This window comes from Peromyscus maniculatus, chromosome 11 (assembly GCF_049852395.1).
Source record: "Peromyscus maniculatus bairdii isolate BWxNUB_F1_BW_parent chromosome 11, HU_Pman_BW_mat_3.1, whole genome shotgun sequence".
Lineage (NCBI taxonomy): Eukaryota > Metazoa > Chordata > Mammalia > Rodentia > Cricetidae > Peromyscus > Peromyscus maniculatus.
In genome coordinates, this window is record NC_134862.1 from 86564580 (window position 1) to 86589015 (window position 24436).

General features: G+C 40.7%; 1 protein-coding gene across 2 annotated transcripts in view; it reads right to left on the bottom strand.

Moving 5' to 3' along the window:
- Nucleotides 1-21709, bottom strand: part of Adss2 (adenylosuccinate synthase 2) — a 31342-nt gene extending 9633 nt beyond the window's left edge. Inside the window, exons 1-8 of one of the 2 annotated variants that reach the window (XR_013043443.1) lie at nucleotides 21367-21708; nucleotides 9524-9626; nucleotides 8585-8653; nucleotides 7254-7304; nucleotides 3930-3996; nucleotides 3561-3668; nucleotides 2764-2845; nucleotides 1016-1142 (exon numbers count right to left, since the gene is read on the bottom strand). Coding sequence is in view for 1 of the 2 variants with exons in the window: in XM_006974212.4 (XP_006974274.3) it covers nucleotides 1016-1142; nucleotides 2764-2845; nucleotides 3561-3668; nucleotides 3930-3996; nucleotides 7254-7304; nucleotides 8585-8653; nucleotides 9524-9626; nucleotides 21367-21549 (790 nt within the window). In the remaining variant the exon portion in view is untranslated. Of the gene's footprint in view, nucleotides 1-1015; nucleotides 1143-2763; nucleotides 2846-3560; nucleotides 3669-3929; nucleotides 3997-7253; nucleotides 7305-8584; nucleotides 8654-9523; nucleotides 9627-21366 lie in introns of both variants that reach the window. The other variant, XM_006974212.4, reaches the window with a different exon arrangement.
- Nucleotides 21710-24436: the final 2727 nt, after the last annotated feature.

Below are 24436 nucleotides of genomic sequence, written 5' to 3' on the forward strand. Positions count from 1 at the left end.
ACCCTGGGGCAATAGTAATTTTGTGGTGTTCAACATTTCCCCAGCCTTTCAACTCTATTCAGAGCAACCCTCAAATTACAGGAACAATTATGTGGGTACATTTTTCTCCCCTTTATACTTAGCTACTCACTCTGCTAATGATACATTTCCTGGATTGAGAAGGCATATTATAGGATAAAGGGGTAAGTACATCTATTACGGAGAAATACATTTTCTTTCATTAGTTAGTATCCAAAGCTAACGAAATGTCAAGATGTTCAAGGGATGGCTCAGCAGATAAGGGCAGCACTGGCTGCTCTTCCAGAGGACTCGGGTTTAATTCCCAGCAACCACATGGTGGCTCACAGCCTTCTGTAACTCTATTCCCAGGGGATCCAATGACTTCTGGCCTCCAAGGGCAGTGGTGTACAGATACACATGCAGGCAAAACACTCAAACACAGAAAATAAAAATAAATTAAAAAGAAAAAAAAAAAACTGTCACCCAGAACTGTTAACAGTGTAAGAAAGTATATTTAGGTACTAATGAGATAGTCATCTGAATAAGTTTAGCTTAACCATGAGGATAGAGGAAATGCTGAGCCTAGCAGCAAGTCTCATTCAGTGTGAATTAACATACACGGTTTTGTCTAGATCTTAATATATATATGTTTAATCCTAATTTCTATTTTTGTAAAGACATAAAGGAAAAGATTCCCCCAAATTGATCTTATCATTTTTCAGTTCCAGAGAAATAGGAGATGAATAAATCACGAATCAACTAATAAAATTCACAATCTGCCGAACTGGTCCAAACCCACAGAATCCAAATGATTCCATTTTTCTGATGAAGTGTAAAACTTGTACTGTGCTTGCCACAATATTCCTTTAAAACCTTGCCATAAGATGACAAGCTATCTCATTTCTGAATACAAACGCTAAATGCACTATTTATAACCTCCTTAATGCTAACATTAATATTTATATCTAAGTACTTTGGGCTCAGTTAAACTCCCTATGAATCATATCTCACTTACCAAAATCAATATCTAACAATGCTGCGTTTGCACCTTCTACCAAGATTTTCTTGGGTGGTCCATGGAGGGCCTCATATAGGAAATAAACTCCATCTCTCACCATCGGTTTAATCCTTTCCATATAACCCTACACAAAGACAAAAACCAGTTTCCATGTGCACTAATACATTATAACACCAGTCAAAGTGTAAACTACCTGGCCTTCAGCAGTGGAAACTGACAAATCCGAGCAGAGGGCGCTGGTGATAGGGCTCATCCTAGGGCAACATTTGGATTAGCGGTACAAGGGCTGGGGATGTGGCACAGTGGTAGAGCACTTACCTTGCATGTATGAAGTCCTCAACAACACATATATACAAGCACGATGACATTTAAAAGTTCTATGCCAACTTCATAAGCTAGCTTTCAGGAATAAAAAGAACTCTCTGTTTAACTAGATGGCACTTTGACATTTTTAAGGTATCTGAAAAGCTGCATTTAAAATCCATATAACCAACAATTTTCAAATTCCAATAAGAGTGACACCAAAATGTGGAAAGGCACAACTTTCCTTTTGTTGTAAAAATTCTTGTTGTAAAAAGGCTGCCTCCTTTTTACAACAAGAATTGCACAATGTCACCAGTGTCAGCTACTAACTTGAGGTGCTAGTAATCTTAACTTCAGAACCGAATTCAAGTACCACTATAAACAAGAACTCCCGAGAGCTGTAGTGCAGCTGCAATAAAACCGGATTTCAACTACAGACACCAGGAAGGCTAATTCTAGAAGCTACTTACCAGGAACCCATGAATATACTACATCCACTAATGTCTGTCTGTCTGGCCCCTCCCTGGAGCTTGTCTTGGAGCTTAATCTCTTTCTTATTTCAGTCCTTCTTGTGTGGCTAAAAATGACTCTGTGAAGCCCTGGCTCAACATATGTCACTCATGAAAACCTTGTTTTCCTTTGTTGTTTCTTTTCCTTGTTTCTTTTTCTCCCCCTCAAGAATAACCTCATGTAGCCCAGAATGGGCTCCAACTCAGTATGTAGCTGAGGATGAACTTCAACTTCTGACCTTCCTGCTTCTATTCCCCAAGTGCTAGGATTACAGGCGTAGGCCACCACACCCAATTTATGGGAATCATAAAGAGACCTAAGGTCTACAACTATTCCAGAATGACATATGATATGTAGATTCTTACTCAGTTCTGATAATATTAATACTATACACCAGGTGTATAGGAAACAAAGTGAGATTTACCAGTGATTGAGAAGCCTTCTGCTAACTCAGGTACCACTGGATCTAATAGTTACCATGCACGGGTGGGCTTCTTTGATGGCCAGTATTTGTCTCAGAAATAATTGCTGAAGAAACTAACTGGTTATCAATCCTAAACGTGCTGACTTTACATGTCCCTTTCTTTACTGATCCACATTTCAGCAGCCAGGTGTGGTTTCTTCATAACCCAAACCTGAGTTTCCTTCTGTTCAAAATTCTCCAATAGCTTCCAACTGTCTCCTGAATAAAAACTAAGTGTCCTGCAGGTGCATCTGAGACCTATGATCTAGTTACTTTCACATACCATTCCTTTTCCCATCCAGTATTCCATCTAGACCAAACTGTGTGAAATTACACAAACATGCTATGTCCAGGAATGACTTGTAAATTCTTTCAATAGTTAATATAAAGCTAGAATACATGAAAAACCTAAATGTCAGTTTGGCAAGTAAGTATTTAAAATCACATCACTAAGCTAAGAAAGCCTTACCTTAAGTTTCTGTAATTCACCTTCAATGTCTATTTCCAAAGTAGGGTATATAGATTTGTACTGGTTAGCTAGAACTTTGAACCTGAGAAATAAACAGATCAGGGCATTAACTATCTTAAAGAATACTTCAAATAGTATCATTCAAGTCAAGTGATTTTTGCAAATTAGTTCTGAAAGTGAAGTTACTTTTTTGAGAAATAAAACTTAATAAAGGAGATAAACATATGAATAAATTATACACTTAAGACAAAATATAATTAAGGTGATGTGTGTAGTTGGAGAAGGGATTTAGAATAACTAGAATCTGAAAATAGAAAAGATGGACCATAAGAAATGAATGGGGACAGTCTACATGGCACTCAGAAACTAGCGACTGATCTCTAGGACTTTCCAGTGTTGCCTGCCAGTGAGAACCAACAACTACATTTTCCATGGAAACCATTCTACAGAGAATATGTCAGTCCAGCATTTCTAGTTTTGACGACGTGCCCAAATAACTTACCAGGACCTGGGAAGACATAACAGGGTCCCTGAATCTGAAATTCCAAAGATGAGATCCTAGGACATGGTGAGCACATCGATACTGCCATACTGGGAGCACTTCCTTTCACAGAAAAGCTGCTCAAATGTGAGTCCTTAAAAATATGGCTCTGTCTTCTTAGGACATCATTCTTACATCATCACCAGGTTATTTTTCATGAAGTAAATCTGAATACTGATGCTACAATTTTGCACTTTGCATTTTGGCTTTAAAAATGTTTTTATTTTCTTAATTTTGAAAAAACCAGTCTATTTACCTCTCAGAGAAGCCATCAAAGTCAGAGACAAGATCGCACATCCGAAGTCCACTCCGTGCAGCTTTGGAGGAATACACTGGGCCGATGCCCTTTTTTGTGGTACCCAAACTTAAAAAACAAACCAACAAGTTTTAAGTTACAGAGGGGAGATTAAGTCTGCGGTCAGATCTTTCCAAAGAAGGAAACTGTCTGCTATTTATGCTGTTTCCTGCAAGCTTATTTGCATAATCCAACTGGTTTTCTCTGAAACCTAAGTAAAATATTCTTATCTATTCTGGGTTTTGTTTTGTTTATTTCTGGCTCAGAATTTATACATAAGGATGTAGATATGCTCAAACTACATCAAAATTAAATATATAGATATCATACTTTTTTCCTGCTTGTTCTTGTCTCTGCTGTTCCTGGATACCATCAGCTGCTTGGTGAAAATCAAATACTGAAGAGAAATCAAACAAATCACAGTTGTTATTGAAATACAAATAACATACAAGATAAAAATAGTCTACTTCAAATTACTACAGCTAGAAATCCTTCCAACCTTGTTTATGACAAATTCTACGGGTATAATTTCTAAAAGCCACAATGGCAGCTTCCACAAGAAAGCAAAAAAAAAAAAAAAAAAAAAGCTCATTTTAGAATATCCTTACCTGAAATTCAATAAAGTTCAGACTACTGGGTTTTTCTGTGTATAACAGCCCTGGCCATCCTAGAACTCACTCTGTAAACCAGGCTGGTCTTGAACTCACAGAAATCTGCCTGCCTCTGCCTCCTAGGTGATGGAACTAAAGGTGTGTGCCACCAACACCCAGCCAAAGATAGTCCTTTTTTTCCTTCTTCATCTTCAAGTTCTGGACTCTAGGAGTCTAGGGATCACTTTGACATCTCCTCTTTCTTCCTCCCTAGTCCCAAACTTCCATCACCTTTCACTAAAACTACACTCTAACCTGTGCCTCTTTCCACTCTTGGACATGATTCCAATTTTTTTTTTTTTTTTTTTTTTTCTCTGTGTAGCTTTGGCACCTTTCCTGGAACTCACTCTGTAGCCCAGGCTGGCCTCGAACTCACAGAGATCCACCTGCCTCTGCCTCTCAGTGATGGAATTAAAGGCGTGTGCCACCAACGCCTGGCTGGAATCCATATTCTTTATTGCATCCAAAAATTGCTTGCCAAGACACAAAGAAATGGCATCCTTGTCCTTGGAACGTGATGGCTTTCCACAACTTTTAAGAAAAAATTCTTATATGGCAAACACTCTTCTGTTCCCATCAGCATCCCTTGCAGTCCTTGATAAGCTTCTGTGCAGTGCACCCACATGCACCTATATGCACATCCATACCCCGACACAATACCGAGTAGCAGGACAAGGTCAGTTTGCTAGTTAATTCTGTACTAGCAAGAGCTCAAATATTTACTGACTCACTACATAAACAGCTCACAGGCAGGAAGGCCTAGGTTTTTGGTTTCTGAACTTCTAACTAAAGTATATTTACTTTTTTTTTTTATTTTACAAAATAACTTTTTATAATTAACAGATCATAAAACACCGGTTTTAGGGCTGCAATTTCAATGATTTTATCATATTATGCCAGGATTTTTTTCCAATTATGCTGTTATTTCCAAATAAATTGTTAAACAGAATGATAGAGTTCTCAGATTTAGGGGAAATGTTTTGGTTATTTGTTTGTTTCAAGACGGTTTCTCTGTGTGGTCCTGGCTGTCCTGGAATTCATCCTGTAGACCAAGCTGGCCTCAAACTCAAAGATCCACCTGCCTCTGCCTCCCAAGTCCTGGGATTAAAGGCGTGGACCACCACAAGCATTAAAAGATACATATTAGTTATATAGAAACCAGAAAAATTTGATAAAATCTGGACTGAAACTGCCCTCTTAGAAGCCTTAGCTTCCAAAGCTATGCAGAAGTGTTGTTCCCTAATCTCCTGCTTTAGAGGCACTGCACAGGCTACAAAGGGCAGCTCCACCCACAGCCCTGCTTGGCAAGGTAAGTTAAAACCTTTCTATGACCACCAGTTTTCTCTGGCACACCTTCTGAGAGTTTTTGAAATTTTTGTATACTAGTTACATTACAGATGATGAATTTGCAGAGTGCGAATCAATACATGTCTCAGTACCACAAAAGTAGGCAAAAGAGTATCCTTAAAATTATACTGGAATATTATATAGCAAATGACAGCTATAAGAATGTCAGAGTATGCCAGGCGGTGGTGGCGCACGCCTTTAATCCCAGCACTCGGGAGGCAGAGCCAGGTGGATCTCTGTGAGTTCGAGGCCAGCCTGGACTACCAAGTGAGTCCCAGGAAAGGCGCAAAGCTACACAGAGAAACCCTGTCTCGAAAAACCAAAAAAAAAAAAAAATCCTCAATGGTAAAGGGGATAAAAAAAATTTTGGTATATTCCCAATAGGTAAAAAAAATTTTAAAAAGAAAAACTTTTACTTCAAATAGCAATAACAATAAAATTACAACAATTATAGGCAGAATGTTCAGTGGAGACCAGTATAAACTATAATTTTAAATAAAGTTCCAAATGACAGAACTAATCTATAAGAGAAGTATGAGTTGTGGTAACCTTTGATCAATGGGACCAGATTATGACTCAGAAAAGTCATCATAGAAATTTTTCTGGGCACTCAGAAGCCTCTATCATTGAGTATATTATATGTTTTTGTGAATGTCAGCATATCATGTTATACTTCAAACTGCCATCATATGATTAGTTTATCACATGCTCCTATCCTGTTATTCAGACAGTAGCCTTTCCAAATTATTTCAGGGACCAGAATTATTCTTAAGAGTTGTTTCATTAAACCCTAATTTAGCAAGTCGGTTATAATACAACAGATATCAGAATATGCCATACAATTTCTTCTGCGTTAGAAAAGCATTTGCATTTAAATACTTTCCATTATCAGAGAAAGTAAAAAGGCAACTAGAAAACCACAAATAAGTGGCTGACAGAAAGCAGTTGAACTGTATTTTCAAAAATTAATTTAGTACCCTGACACAAAGCTACTGCTTTCCTAGGCCCTAGGAAGCTATTAGTATAATCAGAACAATGACTTTCCCAGTGTAGACCCTAATGCCTTCTAATTACATTTGATTAATCTCTCTGAAGCTGTTTTGAATATTGCTTCTGTTTTCTACAGAAGTCTAGACATTGAAGAAAAGAAAACAAAACTACCTTGAGAATTTAGTCTAATTTTTTTACCTGCATGTATGCTCAGTAACCATAGGTAAAGATAAGAAAACCCCACTACTAGGGATAGCTGAAATTAATTTCAGAATGTAGTTCTACTTAACAAAGACTAGAATGAAGAGCAATAATTCATCTCATCATAGCAGTCATCCTAAAAAAACTGATGCAGGGCACATGCACTTTTATAGGAATGTTAACATGTACAAATAAATGCTTTGTATTTTGATATGATTTATTCTTTAATGACTAAAGACGTTACAGAATACTGCTGCCGTTACTCAACTGCTTAGTTACCCTTGTCTTCAGAAATAGGTGTATTTCAATCTAGTCCTTGTCAAAACAAACAAACAAATCAAGATCTTATAATATTTTAACCTCAACTACAATCCATAAACATAAGAAATAATTCATTTCTAAATACTTTCACTTGATAGATTTGGTTAAAAGGCAGTTATAAATAAATACAATATGGCATCCATACCAATATGAGCTCTGTCTGATATGATAAGCCTTTTTTCCCAGCCATCTAGACCTAGGACAGAAAAGATAGACTTTATCAAACATTTTGTGTAACAATTTTTTAGACTTAATTTCTTTATGAACAGAATGTTTTATAAGAGTGTTTTGACTGAAGTACTCATGTCTGTATCTTTCCTCTGCGTGGAAGACATTGAGCTTATCAAGGTTGTCACTGGTCTTAACATACAAGCTCATTCATGCTCTTATCTCCATATTTTTTTTTCTAAATAGTCCTGTCTCAAAGCAGTCACACATAAAATACTCCTAAGAACCCCCAAAAAGCAAATAGCAGGAAAATACTTTCCTGGACACAGGGACAGGGATCAGGTCCATAGCGTGTGGGACATTCAAGAGAAGGTAGTTGGTTTTAGTAATGGCACCCTTTCTGAAAGAGTTATAAAGAAATGTGCCTAGATAAAATAATGATTTCTCCAAAGTATTATAGCTTACTACACCTAGGATATGGAATGTTAATGATATAGATGCATCTCCCATCTAAGTATGAGCTACCAAGAGCAGGGGCTGAGAGCTTTCATACCTGGTCCCATCATTCAATAAATCAGGAACAGACAAAACAAATTCAAACAGGTAGTTTCCTTTATATTAGTACATTAAGTTCTATGTGTTCTCAGGATAAACTGCTTTCAAAACTAACATCTGGATATTCAAATCAGGTTCAGGAGCTAGGAAAGTTGCCTATCAAGTACAGGCACCTAGCTTCAATGCCCAGCTCAAAAAAGAAGTTTCAAACATAAGGAAAAAAAAAAAAAACATAAAAGTCAGATGGTGGTGGCATACACCTCTAATCCCAGCACTTGGGAGACAGAGGCAAGTGGATGGGTCTCTGTGAGTTAGAGGCCAGCCTGGTCTACAGAGCAAGTTCCAGGACAGTCAAGGCCACAACAATGAAACCCTGCCCCAAAAACCAAAGAAAAATGAACATCTGCTGTTACCTTTGACAACATCTACACTGTCATTCTCTTTAGATTAAGGGGTGGCCTCTCCAGCAGAGCACTAAAGGTGCTGAGCTCACGGATAAACCAGAATGAGTAAGCTCCCGTGGTTGTTTGTGAGGTGGAAACATGTCTTCTAAGTTGGTTTAGGGGACAGTCTAAGGAAAACATTCTAAAGAAACTAAAGAAAGTGGATTCAGCTAGTGAGGTGCAGATATTTCATCACTCAGTATGATGAGTCAGACAATGAAGGGAGGGAGATAAGATTAATCAGAGATAAGGAAAATGATAACACATTTAATGAAAATAACACATTACAGTTAGACTCATTCATTCATACCTTTTCCCTTTTGAACATTTTTCTCTGCTTCTTCAAACAACCCAGGAAGATGAATTACCACTCCATTTCCTAAAAGAAACAAACAATCCTCCACCTTAAACACCTGTAATTATAATATAGACATACATATTATAAATGTTAAAATGTGCCGGGCGGTGGTGGCGCACGCCTTTAATCCCAGCACTCGGGAGGCAGAGGCAGGCGGATCTCTGTGAGTTCGAGGCCAGCCTGGTCTACCAAGTGAGTTCCAGGAAAGGCGCAAAGCTACACAGAGAAACCCTGTCTCGAAAAAACCAAAAAAAAAAAAAAAAAAAAAAAAAAATAAATGTTAAAATGTAGACATCTGTAATAACCATCTATTTTGAACAGAATAAGTTACATTTGTTAACAGAACATTGCATTTTATTAAGGAATTACCACAGAAATTATTCAGTTTATAATATGTATAAATGATAGGGATATAAAATGCTAAAATTACATTGAAAACAACTTGAAATATCTTTGAAACAAGTGAATCATGTTCTGAAAGAAGCTAACAGTGTGGCTGGATCATGGTCTGGACCAATGAATGTCTTTTAGAATCACTCTCTGCTGCAGTCACAAAAATCATTTTAGTGTGTCATGAGCATTTTTAAACAGCAGAATACAAACCATCAAATTATACTTGTAAGGGTTTAGAATTAAATATCTCTTATTTCATAGTCAGAGTTGGAAAGTCTTTGGAAAACTGGAATAATGTGCACATATGCTTGCAAAGCCAACATCCTGGTAACCACTAGGGCAAAAGATCTAAAAGGGTAATCAGCAGCTAGTGACTCAAGGTATCGTGGCCAAAATTAATGACACAACAAGGAACCATCTGGTTAGTGAAAGTGAAGTCAGTGTTGATATTGAAAATATACCACTATTGCCCCCCAGCAGTTCAGTTTAAACACTCACCGATGAAGGCAGTAACATTTGGGTTAATTATTCCACTAGGTAAAAGATGAAAGTCATATTCCACAGAATCTACAACAACCGTGTGGCCAGCATTATTTCCTCCCTGAAACAGAATAAAGGAGGAAATTTGAGCCTGATAATAAGTATGGTAAATAGCTCATCTAACTAATTCCTACTGAACTGTCAATATATAACCCAAGAAAACACAAATGTTTGCAATATACATTAATTTATTTAAAAATATATACTTATTTGGTTCTTCTCCTGCTATAGTACACTTGAGTGATTGCTCTGAAAGGGTCAAGAAATTGGTGAATTCAGTTTCTGGAAGACAGGAAGTCACATTCCTTTTTAAGAGAGAAGGGGAGCAAACGCTCAACTCATTTAGTTTGTCAGGCTGTCTTTGGCCCTATATACAGGACATTTATCAATCTAATTACTTTACACACACACACACATTTATCAATCTAATTACTTTACACACACACACACACACACACACACACACACAGAGCAAAATGTGAAGCCTTTCTCATATTTTTACTACTTGGCACCCAGTTCTTAATATTCTTCTGAAGATTTGTGCATAAAAATACATATTTATATTTAGCTTTGTTGCTGTTTTGTGATGTGAGGGCTCAAACCCAGGGCCTCCACAGTAAGTTGGACTTACTTTTTTATATTCACCCCCTTACCTCCTCCTCCCCACCCAGTCCCTCTTTCCAAATCATCAATTCTCATGGTTCTCATATACATAAGACCATCAGATATGCCAATGGTGCCATTTCATTCTTCTTTATGGATAAACAAAGTATCGTCTGTTGACAGATAACTAGATTTGTTTAAACAATATTAAAGGCCATTCTATAACCTTGCAAATAAAACCATTTCATTCTTTTATATTCTTTTTTAGTTGTACATACAATAATTAAACTGGTCCCACAATGAAAGGGATGAGTTGTTTTCAGTTTTCTGTCATTATAAATAATACTGCCATAAACTTCCTGGTATATATTATTACACTCAAAACAATTTATCACCATTGTGGTGGAATCCTAAAACATACATTACATTACAAAAGCACATTATTTACCTTAAGTTAGTCTTTTTGAAATAACACTTTTATCTGGATTTTCATCTTTTTAGCCCACAGGCCAATCAGCCTTTCAAAAAAATTTTTGTGCTTCAGAAAACATGCCTCAAAATGTCAAGAAAAATCTCTTAAAATATGAATATCTTAGTTCCTGGGGCTGGAGAGATGGTTCGGAGGTTAAGAGCACTGGCTGCTCTTCCAGAGGTCCTGAGCTCAAGTTCCAGCAACCACATGGTGGCTCACAATCATCTGTAATGAGATCTGGTACCCTCTTCTGGCCTGCAGACATATATGCAGGCAGAACACTGTATACATAATAAATAAATCTTAAAAAAAAAAAATCTTAGTTCCCTAGAAAATATCATCCTGAGTGAGGTAACCCAGACTCAGAAGGACAAACATGATATGTACTCACTCATAAGTGGATACTAGATATAAAGCAAAGGACAGTAAGACTGCAACCCACAGATCCGGGGAGGCTACCTAGCAGGGGGGACCCTAGGATGACTGTGGCTTATAATCACTGGACAAGCTTTAGTGAAACATTTCACTATTAGGATAAGAATTTGTACTGTATCAAGCTGATGAAAGAAAATGCTGGCCATACTTATAGGAGGGGAGGCTAAAATCTTTTTAGATTATGGATTAGCCTATAGAAAAATGTCTGCTGTAAGTCAAACAGTGAAGGGGAAGATGAATAAGAATCTCACACACCTTAAGTAAAACACAGTTCTCTGAACAGATAAAGATAGCTTTCTTATGTATCCCAGAATCTAATCAATATTTATATGTATAATTCAGCTATCATTTGGCTTAAAGGGGCTTATTGGGAAATGTTAGAATTTTTTTTTTTTTTTTTTTTTTTGGTTTTTCGAGACAGGGTTTCTCTGTGTAGCTTTGCGCCTTTCCTGGAACTCACTTGGTAGCCCAGGCTGGCCTTGAACTCAGAGATCCACCTGGTTCTGCCTCCGGAGTGCTGAGATTAAAGGCGTGGGCCACCACCGCCCAGCTAGGAAATGTTATAATTTTTACTACTGTCTACAGAGAAAATTTTACTGTTTAAAATAACCCTGGACTCTTGAATTATAACCTGTTTTTTATGTTAAAAAAATCTTAGTTAGCAAGAAAATTCTAACTTGGTTTAGATGGTTTAACTAAGATAATTTAATTCTAAATTGTTCTTATTTTAAGTGTAATAAATATTTACTAAATGTTCAATGTATTGGTAACTTTAAGATAAAGGATCAGTTGCTTATTCTAGGTTCAACATTCATTCCTAATTCCCAAAGCCCCCAAGCCTGAAACTCCACTTGCTGACATGATACCATTAGTGGAAAATTCCACACCATGAAGCTTCCATCTCATGCACAAATTAAAAGCCTGAAATCTGAAACACTTCTGGGTCACAAATATTGTGGGTGCAGGATACTCATTTTTAAACATGCAGCCGTTAAGTGTGAAGTAAATTATGTTCTCAATACCTCTTAATCAAACCCCTTAGGTTAAAAGGAGATAGGAATCATCCTATGCAGGAGAATCCTTCCACTTTTGAAAGTGTCCTTCCAATAACTAAATGCCTCTCATGTGCATTCTCCTCTTTGGAGGTTTTGTTGCCTAAGGAAATGCATTTGCTGTGTCCTGAAAACTTCTTAAATGGTTGAAATTTGTTTCCACCGTCTACAGATTACCAGACATCAAAGATTCATTGCACTTATGAACAAAGAGCCTTATTTTCAATTTCTGTGTAATTTTGCAAAACTACAATGTGTGGGTACGAGTCTTTTCCGGTTCAGGAGAATAAATGTTTACAAATGTGAAAAAAAAAAAAAAAAAAAAAAAAACCCATGGTGTGTTGTGGTGCACTCCTGTAAGCCTAGCCCAAGGCAGGAAGAAACCAGAATTTAAGTCATCCTCAACTACAGTAGCGAGTTTGAGACCAGCCTTGTCTTAAAAGTGCCCCCCTCAGTCCAAGATTTGTTTAAAGAACTGCCTTATTATAATCATTACAGAAGAATGAGAAAAAAAGAAAAGCCGGGCCGTGGTGGTACATGCCTTTAATCCCAGCACTCGGGAGGCAGAACCAGGCGGATCTCTGTGAGTTCGAGGCCAGCCTGGGCTACAGAGTGAGTTCCAGGAGAGCAGGACTGTTTCAGAGAAACCCTGTCTCAAAAAACCAAAAACAAAACAATGTTCGTGTTGTATAACAAAAGCCTACTCTCATAGCTAATGTTTTACCATGTCAGGTAGTAATGACAACATCAACCAGTCAAGGATGAAAACCGGCATATTCATTTTAAAAGGTATATGGTAATGAATAACAATTTAGGGAGATAGATTAGTTTATTTCCTAAGTTTATCCAAGTTAATATGTAGTTTGGGCTGGAAAGTTCAATTATAAAAGACTAGAAATTGCACTTGCTGCAAAGCTTGCTAACTGAAACACTAACCACCGTTTTTAAATAACCAGTTTCAGCCGGGAGGTGGTAGCACATGCCTTTAATCCCAGCACTTGGGAGGCAGAAGCAGGTGGATCTCTGTGAGTTCCAGGACAGGCTTCAAAGCTACACAGAGAAACCCTGTCTCGAAAAACCAAAAAGCGGAGGGTGGGGGGGAGGGTGTTAATCCCAGCACTTGGGAGGCAGAGGCAGGCAGAGCTACACAGAGAAACCCTGTCTCGAAAAACAAAACAAAAAAATAAGAAAATAAATAAGTAAGTAAGTAAGTAAATAACCAGTTCAGTTTAAATATTTAAGTTTAGCTGAATGTAGGAATATGGTGAAAATATCCAGAACAATCTTGGATTTCCTTGTTAAGTGCCATTCAGAGGAAACTGAGATATAAAAAATTAATCTTAAAACACAGTAAGGTGAACTTCTGAGGTATTACACATACAAAAGTTCTTAATGAGGTAATCTGTGAAGAAAGTTCTAGTATATGGTCCTATTTCATAAAATACATCAGATGAAGATTCAGATTTGAAGTACCTATTTGGATGCTAACCTAAAGTATTTATGGATTGAATGTAAAATGCAAAATTCACCACCTTGAAAGCTCAGGTAACTGTCCTCAAACAGACACTGATCAAATGGAAAGGCCACATACTTTAGGGGAGAGGTTCTAAATAGGAGCAACACTGCCCATGACCTCCCGCTCCCATCTGCAAACTAGAAGAGGAGACGGAGCCGCTTCCCACACAACTCTATGTGCTACATGCCCAGATGATCCTCCAATGGCCTTGCTTTTAACCTAGATTTAATGTGAAATATATCAACTTGTTTACGGCCATACCAACCTGTAGACACCCTATCCTGTCACCCAAAAAATGAAGAAACAACTAGTATGAGCCCAAAAGTACTTTACTATATATTATGTGCAAAGTTTTTCTGGAAATCCTAAATTGAATGATGTACGTGTTTATAGTAAATATCAAGAATAAATCCAAGTTAACTATACTGAAATGAGCAATAAATACATGAAAGAAAATTCGGGGGCTGGACAGATGGCTCAGAGGTTAAGAGGACTGACTGCTCTTTCAGAGGTCCTGGGTTCAATTCCCAGCAACCACATTGTGGCTCACAATCATCTGTAATGAGATCTGGTGCCCTCTTTTGATCTGCAGGCATACATGCAAGCAGAACACTGTATACATAATAAATAAGCAAATCTTTAAAAAAAAAAAAGAAAGAAAAGAAAGAAAGAAAGAGAAAAAGAAAAAGAAAGAAAGAAAGAAAAGAAAAGAGAAAAAGAAAATTCAAAGACTTCTCATCACCAAACATATTCTGACATGGTATACATCCCCTAATAGGTATATGTTACCAATTTTCTTTGACTGCTATTCTAGTGTGGTGGTTTGAATGAGAAAGGCCCCCATAGGCTCATCTATTTGAATACTTGATGCCCAGTTAGTGGAACTGTTTGGGAAGGATTGGAAAAGTGTGGCCTTGTTGGAGATGTCACTGGGGCAAACTTTGAGGTCAAAAATAGAGCGTGATTCCTCTTATTCTCTGCTTCATGGTTCATGTTCAATGTGAGCTCTCAGCTGGTCCTTTAACCCTTTGAAACCCTAAGACAAATTAAACATTTTCTTTTTTAAATTGCTTTGGTATGGTGTGGTCATGGCAATAGAAAAGTAACAAAGACAGAAATTGGTACTGGACTATTGCTGTGACAGACCATGTGCTTTTTGGAAGAATGTGGAAGACTTTGGACTAGGAAAATAGTTGAACACTGTAAGCAGAGCTTAATGAGTCATCCTAGTAGGATCCTATTGAGAGCCATACAGACTGTATGTGGAGGCCGAAATCAAGAGGTGCCAGGGGCAAACAATAATAGCAACAGGGCTAGTGAGCATTCTTGAAAAACTTTGGCAAAGAATGTGGCTGCTTTTTCCCTTGTCATAAGAATTTGCCTGAGGCTAAGTTGAAAAGTAATGGTTTCTGAAACCATAAACCAAATGAAATGCTTTCTCTTACAAGTTGCCTTAGTCATGATGCTTTATTATAGCAATAAAAAAGTAACTAAGGCAGCTGGAGAGATGGCTCAGCACTCAAGAGTACTTGTTCTTGCAGAGGACCTGGGTTCAATTCTCAGTACCCACATTGCAGCTCACAGCCATACCTAACTCCAGTTCTAAGTGATCCAATGACCTCTTCTGACCTCCACAAGCACTAAACAGAAACACAAGTGGCACACAGCTACACATATAGACAAAACACACATATTCATAAAATAAATCTAAACAGAATAAAATATCTTAGCCAAGCATTCTGACAAAAGCCTTGCAATCTCAGCATTCAGGAGGCTGAGACAAGATCATTAAATTCCAGGCCAGCCTGAGCCACAGAGTGAGACTCTGACTCAAAAAACAAGCGAGAATAAATATGTTTTTAATTAAGTTTCTTAATAACTTGGATGTCACATCACAGAGCTATGCAATAACTAAACGTTATTTATTGTGTATATATTAGATAGATAGATCCTATATATAAAAACAAAAACACCATGTTTTCAAAGCAAAAAAGCCAAGTTTTTTTTTTTGTTTGTTTGTTTTGTTTTTTCGAGACAGGGTTTCTCTGTGTAGCTTTGCGCCTTTCCTGGAACTCACTCTTGTAGTCCAGGCTAGCCTCGAACTCACAGAAATCCACCTGCCTCTGCCTCCCTAGTGCTGGGATTAAAGGGGTGCGCCGCCGCCGCCGCCGCCCGGCCAAAGCCAAGTTTTTTGGCTTTTACAGAAATACATAGCTAATTTTCACTTTTTTTTTTTCTAGAATTGAAATAATAATTTGGCTCCAAAAAGTATTTGTTCTCGAAAAGAGGTCTTACAGTACATTACAGACTGTTGAATTTTCCGGATGTTTTCTCCTGTCTTGTATTCGCATACAAAATCAACTCCAGGTCAGCTTTAAGAGTATGTTCAACTCCCCTTTTTCCCCTTACTTCACAATTGAAGTCAACATGCCCCTGGCCACAGTACTGATCCAGATAAATACAGTAATCTAACCTGAGCCAATCATCTTCAGAAAACCAGGATTTAAAGTGCTAGAACCCATGAAGTGCTGCTGAGATAGATCCCAGAAGCAGCCCTGGCCACCGCCTCATCCACTAGACAAATCCTCAGTTTGATTATTAGTTTCTTTCCATGTCTGTAACAAAGAATGCACATGATTCAGGAAACAAGCCCATTACAACATAGTAAGTATATCCTTTGCCTTTGGAGTTCACACCCTTGCTCTAGAAATAAAAATATACATAACACATTTCTATGTTGTCTAGGACAATACTTTAAAGAATGGAACTGCAGAATACAGGGATGCAATAACAATACTTAGTCATCTTGTAATTTGTCAGACTTTTCACGAATACCCTTTCTTCCTAACTGGATCTTAAATCAGAAGACAGGTGCTTTGGATATTTTCTCTTTCTGTGCTCTTCAAAACCAGAGGCCACCAAGTCCAATTTTACACTGTAAGTTCAGACCAAATATTGTCGATGTGTCTAAGTTTCTAATTTTGAAGTTCTAAAGGTCCTGGGAAGTTTAAAAGGCGGCACTGAAAGGAAAGGAAATCAAGTCTGCAAAAATGACTGCATTCTTGGTTTACTTTGCTACTGGACCTTTCTATTCTCTCAAATTACTCCCCTTTTTTAAACTTTGAGTGAGTTCCTGCAGTGATAGATAGTAGAGATGAAGGCAACCTCGTGAGGGTGCTAAGAACACAAGACAAAGATGGTATCTTCTTTTACAACAGCAAAAGCCCAAGCGTGGAGGACTAACAATTTCATGCACAAGTCCAAGTCCCAGAGGCACTTCTCAGACCCTTTAGGACTGACTCTGAAATAGTCTGCTTCTCTTTGTCTCTATTGTTTGAAGACATGGACACTATTATAACCAACAGGGCCCAAAAAGAATGAAGGAGTGGGGTCATTAGCATTTAGGCATCTGTACCGGCCTGCCCTTAGGGTCCTGACAGGATATATCCTCAGCCAGTCACTAAGAGAACTCCCTGTGCGCATTCGCTACATTTCCTTAGAAAGGCGGGCCTTGCCACCTCCTCTTTCTCTTTGCTCTCAGAACCCCAGGAACCAGGTCTCTGCCCCCTTCTCTCTCCTCCCCTCAATAAACCTCCCACATGGGCCCTGTTGTATGATGTGACTCCTTCCCGCCATACAACAGGGGTTCCCACTGTAGATTAGAGCAACAAGTCACAATGCCTCAGACCCCATGCCCTTGAACTGTTCCAGAAACCAAAAAGGTTTCTTGTCTAGTGTTCACACCTAAGAACTGGCAGTTTGAGTCAATGCTTACTATCTATGACACTTTCTGGGTAGCGAATCTTCACTTTTCCAGATGAACTGTTTCACAAAATCCAATGCACCTGTCAACCCATAAGCACCCTTTTAAGCACTAATTTCAATTAACTTGTGATTCCAAAGTTGACTATAAAGTTACTACTAGCACACTGATTAAACTACTCAACACAACCAGATAGAAAATACATAAAGGCATCTATCTGCATTACTTTTTAGCAAAGATGGCCACCCAAGTGCTTGGGTAACCTTTGGAAAGTTCAAAGCATCCACTTGGCTTTCACCGTTGTTGTTACTTTCAGTTTCAGACACATAAATGTGAAATGACAGTCTTGGGTTTTGTTTCATATCTTAGATTTCCATTATGAACCAACTCATAATGAAAGCAGGAAACAGCACTCACTGATCACAGACAAACCATGGCTGCCAGGGTAATCAAGACCACCCTTGCTTTCTCTAAGACCATTAAATAAGGCTGGTACAAACTCATCTCTGCAGGTTCTACTCAACAAAACAAAGGAAGCAAACACACTATCTTATTGCTTACTAACAAGCTACTTCTGTGCTGTCCTGTTTCCACACACTACCACCTTCCTCAGCCCTGCCCTGGCAACAAATCCGTTTACACAGCAGTGGTTTCCTAGACTAGGAGTTTCTTGTGGGCACAGGCTCAGACATTCTGGCATTTCCACTGCAGAGCTAAGTGTTGTCCTGTAGATACAAAATAGGTGTTTCCTGGATGAGTCATCAGTCTACAGCTGGTCCTCTACTTACTCTTCTCCTTTCAGTTTAAAAAAACAAAACAAAACATTGATCTAAAACTAAAGGCAGCAGAGCAGTAATGTATTTATGAACTGGAGCACCTACACCTTTATAAATAACTATCTATGATCCTGAACTGGGAGATAGGCCTTAAGTGCTCCAATGATGTCATGTCATTAGCTTTGCACCTATTTTTTCCCCTAAAAGGTACATTATTTATTAAAATGTATAGTAAGGTCAGGCAGTGGCACACACCTTTAACCCCAGCACTGTGAGTTCGAGGCTAGCCTGATCTACAGAGTGAGATCCAGGACAGGCACCAAAGCTACACAGAAACCTTGTCTTGAAAAACCAAAAAAATAAAAAAATGTATACTAGTTAGGAAACAGTCACCGCCTCCTCACCTTTTAAACTACATTTTCAAGTGACATTTTATATGTGAAGGAATTATTCTGTGATTCTATGTGAAGTATAGATATATTTTATAGATATATATTGATTTAGTTATATATGGATACATTTTATATATACATCTATATAACACACTGGAGAAATGATGGTGTGTAACTATAGCAAGGGATCTATTACTGTAAACTTGTTTGAATGTATACTTAATTAACATATAGGGACTGGACAAAATGGTAGATTTCATTAGGACACTTTCATACAGGTATATCATGTACTTTGATCATATTCAGCTTCTTTAATCCAATCCCCTTGCTTTTCCCAAATAGTTCTTCCTACTTTCATGTCTTTTTTAGTTTTCTCTTTGGATGAGAAAAGAAGGCATATCTGCTTTTCTAAATCTAAATCTGACTTACTTAACATAATGTTCTCCAACCCCACCCATTTGCCTATATAAATGACATTTTTTTTTCTTTATGGCTAAAACTCCACTTATCAAATAAACTCAAAACTGATCCAAGCTCAAAATTCCTTTCCTATCCTTGGCTCTCTCCAGTCTTCAGTGTTATAACCTAGAACTTCATTAAGTAGATACTGGGTTACTAGTGCTGTCAAAGAAGTTACAAAAATGAATCAAAGAGAAATGCTGGAAGGTCGTGGTGGCACTTGGGAGGCAGAGGCAGGTGGATCTCTGAGTTTGAAGCCACCCTGGTCTACAAAGCTAGTTCCAGGACATCCAGGGCTACACAGAGAAGCCCTGTCTTGAAAAAAAAAAAAAACACAAATGCTTAAGTCTATTTTTACCTACTTGCAGCTCATGAGAATAGTAAGAATCCTAAAATGATGGACTCTTAAAACATACAAGAAAAAAAAAATGTAAGGATTATATAAGCAGTAAGGAAGTTTCTAGGTGTGGAGAGTCTACTAGCCTCAGCTAACACTTGGAAGCCAAGGAGGGCTTCTCCCCAATCATTTCTCTGAACATTCCAAAGGCATCAGATCAGCCTAATACATGACCTCCCTTCAGAACACTTTCTTGGTAACATAGTAATACCCCAGTCTACAAACTAATTCTATAACTTTTTAAAGGTATAATATGCTGAGAACTTTTAGGATAAATGCTACAATGGCTACAACCTTAGAATCTACAAAACAGCTGGACCTGTAAACTATTTCCAAGTAAAAAGCCAAGCAGGTCTCAAAACCCACCTTCTATCCAGCAAGGGTTGAGGTACTTTAAGTCTTCAGTCCAGCAGACAACATCTGATTTTAAAACTAAAAGTCCTATACACTTATTTATGAATCTGGAGCACCTACACATTTATAAATAACTGTCTATGATCCTGAACTGGAAGACAGGCCTTAAGTGCTCCAATGATGTAATATCATTAGCTTTGCACCTATTTTTTCCCCCAAAAAAGTACATTATTTATTAAATGTATATAGTAAGGCCGGGCAGTGGCACTCAGGAGGCAGAGCCAGGAGGATCTCTGTGAGTTCAAGGCCAGCCTGGTCTACAATGGCTAGCACACCTAAGAAACAGGTGGGGTAGGTTACTGCGCCAATAAAAAGGAAGATAACAAAAGTTAAAGCATCCAGTTTTAGCAGGGCGGTGGTGGCACACACCTTTAATCCAGCACTCCCGCCTTTAATGCCAGCACTGGGAAGCAGAGCCAGGCAGATCACTGTGAGTTCGAGGCCAGCCTGGTCTAGAGTAAGATCCAGGACAGGCACCAAAACTACACCGAGAAACCCTGTCTCGAAAAACAAAAAAGCGTCTAGCTTTTTTACCGAGTTGTTTCTGCATGGGATTCAATTTTAGGTAGAAAGCTCCCATCAGGTCCCTCGACTAACCTAGACCACCTGTGCATCAACACGCAAAACCATGTACCTTCATGGAAAAAAATATTCTTACAACCTAAACATGCCGTCGTTAACTGCAAACACTACATCTTGTTTTGAACATGGGTATTGCTCATGTTTGAATTCTGAAACTGGGAGATAGTTTTCTGAGAGCCTTTACAAAGGCCTCGCCTCTAGGCTGCTTCAAAGCAAACGACAACTAGGAAAAAAAAGCTAACACTGAAAACCACGTGTCTCCGGGTAGGAAGCACTCGATTTCCCGAAAGTCAACTTTTTATGCTACCGAAACACTGTAAATACTTCTTAATATCCAATTTGAAATCTCTGTGTCTACTTGTCTCTCACTTTTCAACAGAGTGGGGACTCCTTCTTTAGAGTCCAATGAGTAAACACAGATCTCCCCTAAATATTAATTTATGGGATACAAAGAAAGAAAAAAAAAAAAAAAAAGGAGGTCCCTGAACAGTCCCAAAGCGCCGTAGCGGACTCGGATGTCAACAAAGTGGACCGAAAGGAGGAGAGGTTCTGCGTGCCTGGGGCCTGCAGGTGGGGCAGTGGTGAGCCTCGGTGCCTGGGAATTTCGGGAAAAGGACCCTCCCTTGGCCGCCCCGCTGGGTGGGCCTCGCCGGGTCCTCACCCGGTCACTGCCGGAGTCGGGAGCAGGCCTCGGGCGGCAGCTCCCTCAACTCCGCCCCGCAGCGAACCGCCAGTCCCGTTCCCAGACCCCAAAATGCAGCTCGAGCGTCGCACATCCTCCCGGTTCCTCCAGAGCCACCCGGAGCGTCGTCCCCCCTTCCCCCCGAGACTCCAGGGCAAAGGGGTTCCCCCCCGCAGCTCCCAGCCCAAGGGGCGCACCTCAAGGTGACACCTCCCCGCGCCGGGCGTCCCCGGGCGGCCGGGGCCCCGCGTCCCTCACCTGGCAGCGGCACACGATGTCGGCATCCTGCGCCAGCAGATCCACCACCTTCCCTTTGCCCTCGTCGCCCCACTGCGCGCCCAGCACCACCGTCACCCGGTTCCCTCCGGGCGGCGCCCTGGGGCGGCCGCAGTCGCCGTTGGGCAGGGAGGCGGCCGCCGGGTTGCTCTCTGAGGTCGACATGGCTCCGGTCAGGCCAGGAGAGCCGAGAGGAGACGCGGCGGCGGCGGCGGCGGGCGAACGGAGCGTGAACCCAACTGCTGTGCGGCCGCCAGCCACATGCGGAGGAAGAAGGAGCCAGAGGCCGGCCCCGCCCCCGCCCCGCGGGCCGCCACCCTCCCGCCAGGCCCCGCCCCGCGCCCCGCCGCCCGCTCGGGGCGGGACCACTTGGCGCAGGCCGGAGCCGCAGCACCGCCCGCAGGCGCCGCGGCCTCCACTGCCGCCACCCCGGGGGCCCAGGCCACACCCCTTCTCCGGCCTGGCGCGCGGCTCGGCCGAGAACCGCGCGAGAGCGGCGAGCAGTGGGCGGGGCCAAGACAGAGTCCCCGCCCCCGCGCGCCCCGCCCACCGGCCCCTCCTGGGGCTTTCAAACTCCAGAGGCGCGGAGGGGCGTGAGGGGCGTGAGGGGCGTGACGGGTGTGGGACTACAACTCCCAGCATGCCGTGCTGGGAGGCGGCTAAGGCGCGGCGCCATGGTGTCCCGGTCTACCGGGTTCGGGCTGTGAAAGCCAATTCTTGTTTTCTGTGTTTAAAGACTTGGTTTTGCTAAGGAAGGAAACACAAACGGGGATTTAAGAATATGCATGGACGCTGGAACGGAGCCGAATACGTTTAGAACTTTAAGAAAAAAAAAGGGACCGAAAGTGCAACTCAAAAGCAGTCCAAGTAGAGGACGTTAGGAAATCGAGAGCTCAAGTCCTAACCCTTCTCATTTTACAGTACCTGAGGCGGCGCAGAGCTGAGTCAGTTACCCACGTCATTTCCGTAACGTACCTGGGTTTTTTGGATCCTCACAACCATATTTTATAAAATGAAAGACATCCTTTCTACAAAAGAATTTCTCTCCCTCTGGCTCCCCCGACCCCCGCGCCTGCCTTTTCCCTCTTGGAGTGTTGGAGATCAAATCCAGAACCGGGTAATTTGAGGCGAATACTCCACCACTGAGTGATTCCCCACGGGCCTTCAGACTTCTATATGGGGCTTAACTTGCCCTAATGGGGATTGAAATGGGCAGTGTGTTTGCCGATTCAGTACGCCTCTGTGCTCCTGTGTGTGCTGCTCTCGGTGTTTCAGTTGTGGCTGATGACAGAGTATGCCTACTATCTAATATGGGTTTTTAAGTGTGTGTGTGTGTGTGTGTGCACATGCTCATGAAGGCCAGAAGAGGGCATCAGGTCCCTTGGAGCTGGAGTAAGGGTGGTGATAATAGGGCCAAAAAGAGAATCCGGGTCCTCTGGAAGAGCAGCAAGTGCTCTTAACTGCTGAGCCATCTCTCCGTCCCTGATCTAATGTTTTCATTACAACCCAAATTAACTGTGACATAAAGTTTTGATAAAAATTGCTTTGGGAAAACACTAATAATAAAGGACCGGGGATGTAGCTCACTGGTGTAGAGTGGTGATTGCTTACTAGCATATGCAAGACCCAGGATTTGATGCCCAGCATTACAAACACATAAAAATGGAATAGAATCATGTTCTGTGCACTGTCCCCCAATGTGGGTATACGGTCATGGTCTTGGAGCGCCCGTGAAGGCACTTCAGCATTTGCTCTTTCTCTTACTCACGTACTGACCAGGCCAGCCTCTGTGGTTCTCACTGTATCTGTCTGTGTACTGTGTGATCATTTAACCTTGAGAACCTATTACATACTAAGACTGCTGGGAACGGTGACACACTGAGACAAGATCACCAGTGGAGACATGAAAAATGATTCTCCACTTCTCCTGGTTCTGCCTATTTTAGCCATGGCCATGCCATTTGAAAAGTTCCTCCATTTGGGTTACATGGTGTCAATTTGTTTGAAACCACAGTATTTAGCATTATAGAACTAAGGTCTTTGTTTTCCTAGATTCCTGCCACACTCCCCATTAATGACTGGCCATACACGATATTTCTCTTTTTTGTTTGTTTGGGTTTTTTTTTTTTCTTTTTGAGACAGGATTTCTCTGTGTAGCTTTGGAACCTGTCCTGGATCTCATTCTGTAGACCAGGCTGGCCTCGAACTCACAGAGATCCGCCTGGCTCTGCTTCCCGAGTGCTAGGATTAAAGGCGTGCACCACCGCTGCCTGACTTTTTTTTTCATGATATTTCTTAATCACCTAACATTCTGACTACTCACTTGGTAGTCCTAGCAAAGGCAAATTTGAGGGCCAAGAAAGGCACCCTTTTCCCCCTCCCCTCCTACCCCCTCCCCTTCACCTCCTTCCCTGGAACAATCCCAGCTAGTAAGCAGAGAGCAGGCTCTGACCCCTACAGGACCCCTGCAGGTTTTCCTCCCAACTAAAGTGTTACACTGTCTGAAGTCCCTCATGGCCTCGTCTGTCTCCTTTCTCACTCATCTTTCAGCTGACACCCAGGAATGTCAACTTTAACCAAAGCTACTAGCACTTCCATTTCTGAGCCCTACAAATGAGATGGTTAAATGGCTAACGAACTGTGCCTTAAGTCCAACCTATTATGTCCGAAGAGTCAGGATCCCTTTGATCAATGTTTGTTTGTTTGTTTGTTTTTAGCTACTTGCTATTCAGCTTCTCTGAGCGAGCAGAATTCCACCTCAGCCTCTGAATCTTGAGTTTTTTAGGTGGACAGCAATCTAGATAAATTCCCTTGTAGCTGTGCAAGAGTCGGTGCCTGAGGGACTAGAATCCCTTCAGGCTGCGACCCTTGCTGCCGGATCGCTGCTGGGAGAGGCCGAGCTGCAGTTGCTGCTTAGGACAGCCATGGCTTTAAAAGGCAGCCACAGTTACACAGAAAAACAACATGACTGGTTTGTCACCAAATCCCCCATTTGGAAGCTCCCTACCCGTGAGCTATGAAAACCTTGTCTTCCTCATGCCCAGTGCTAATC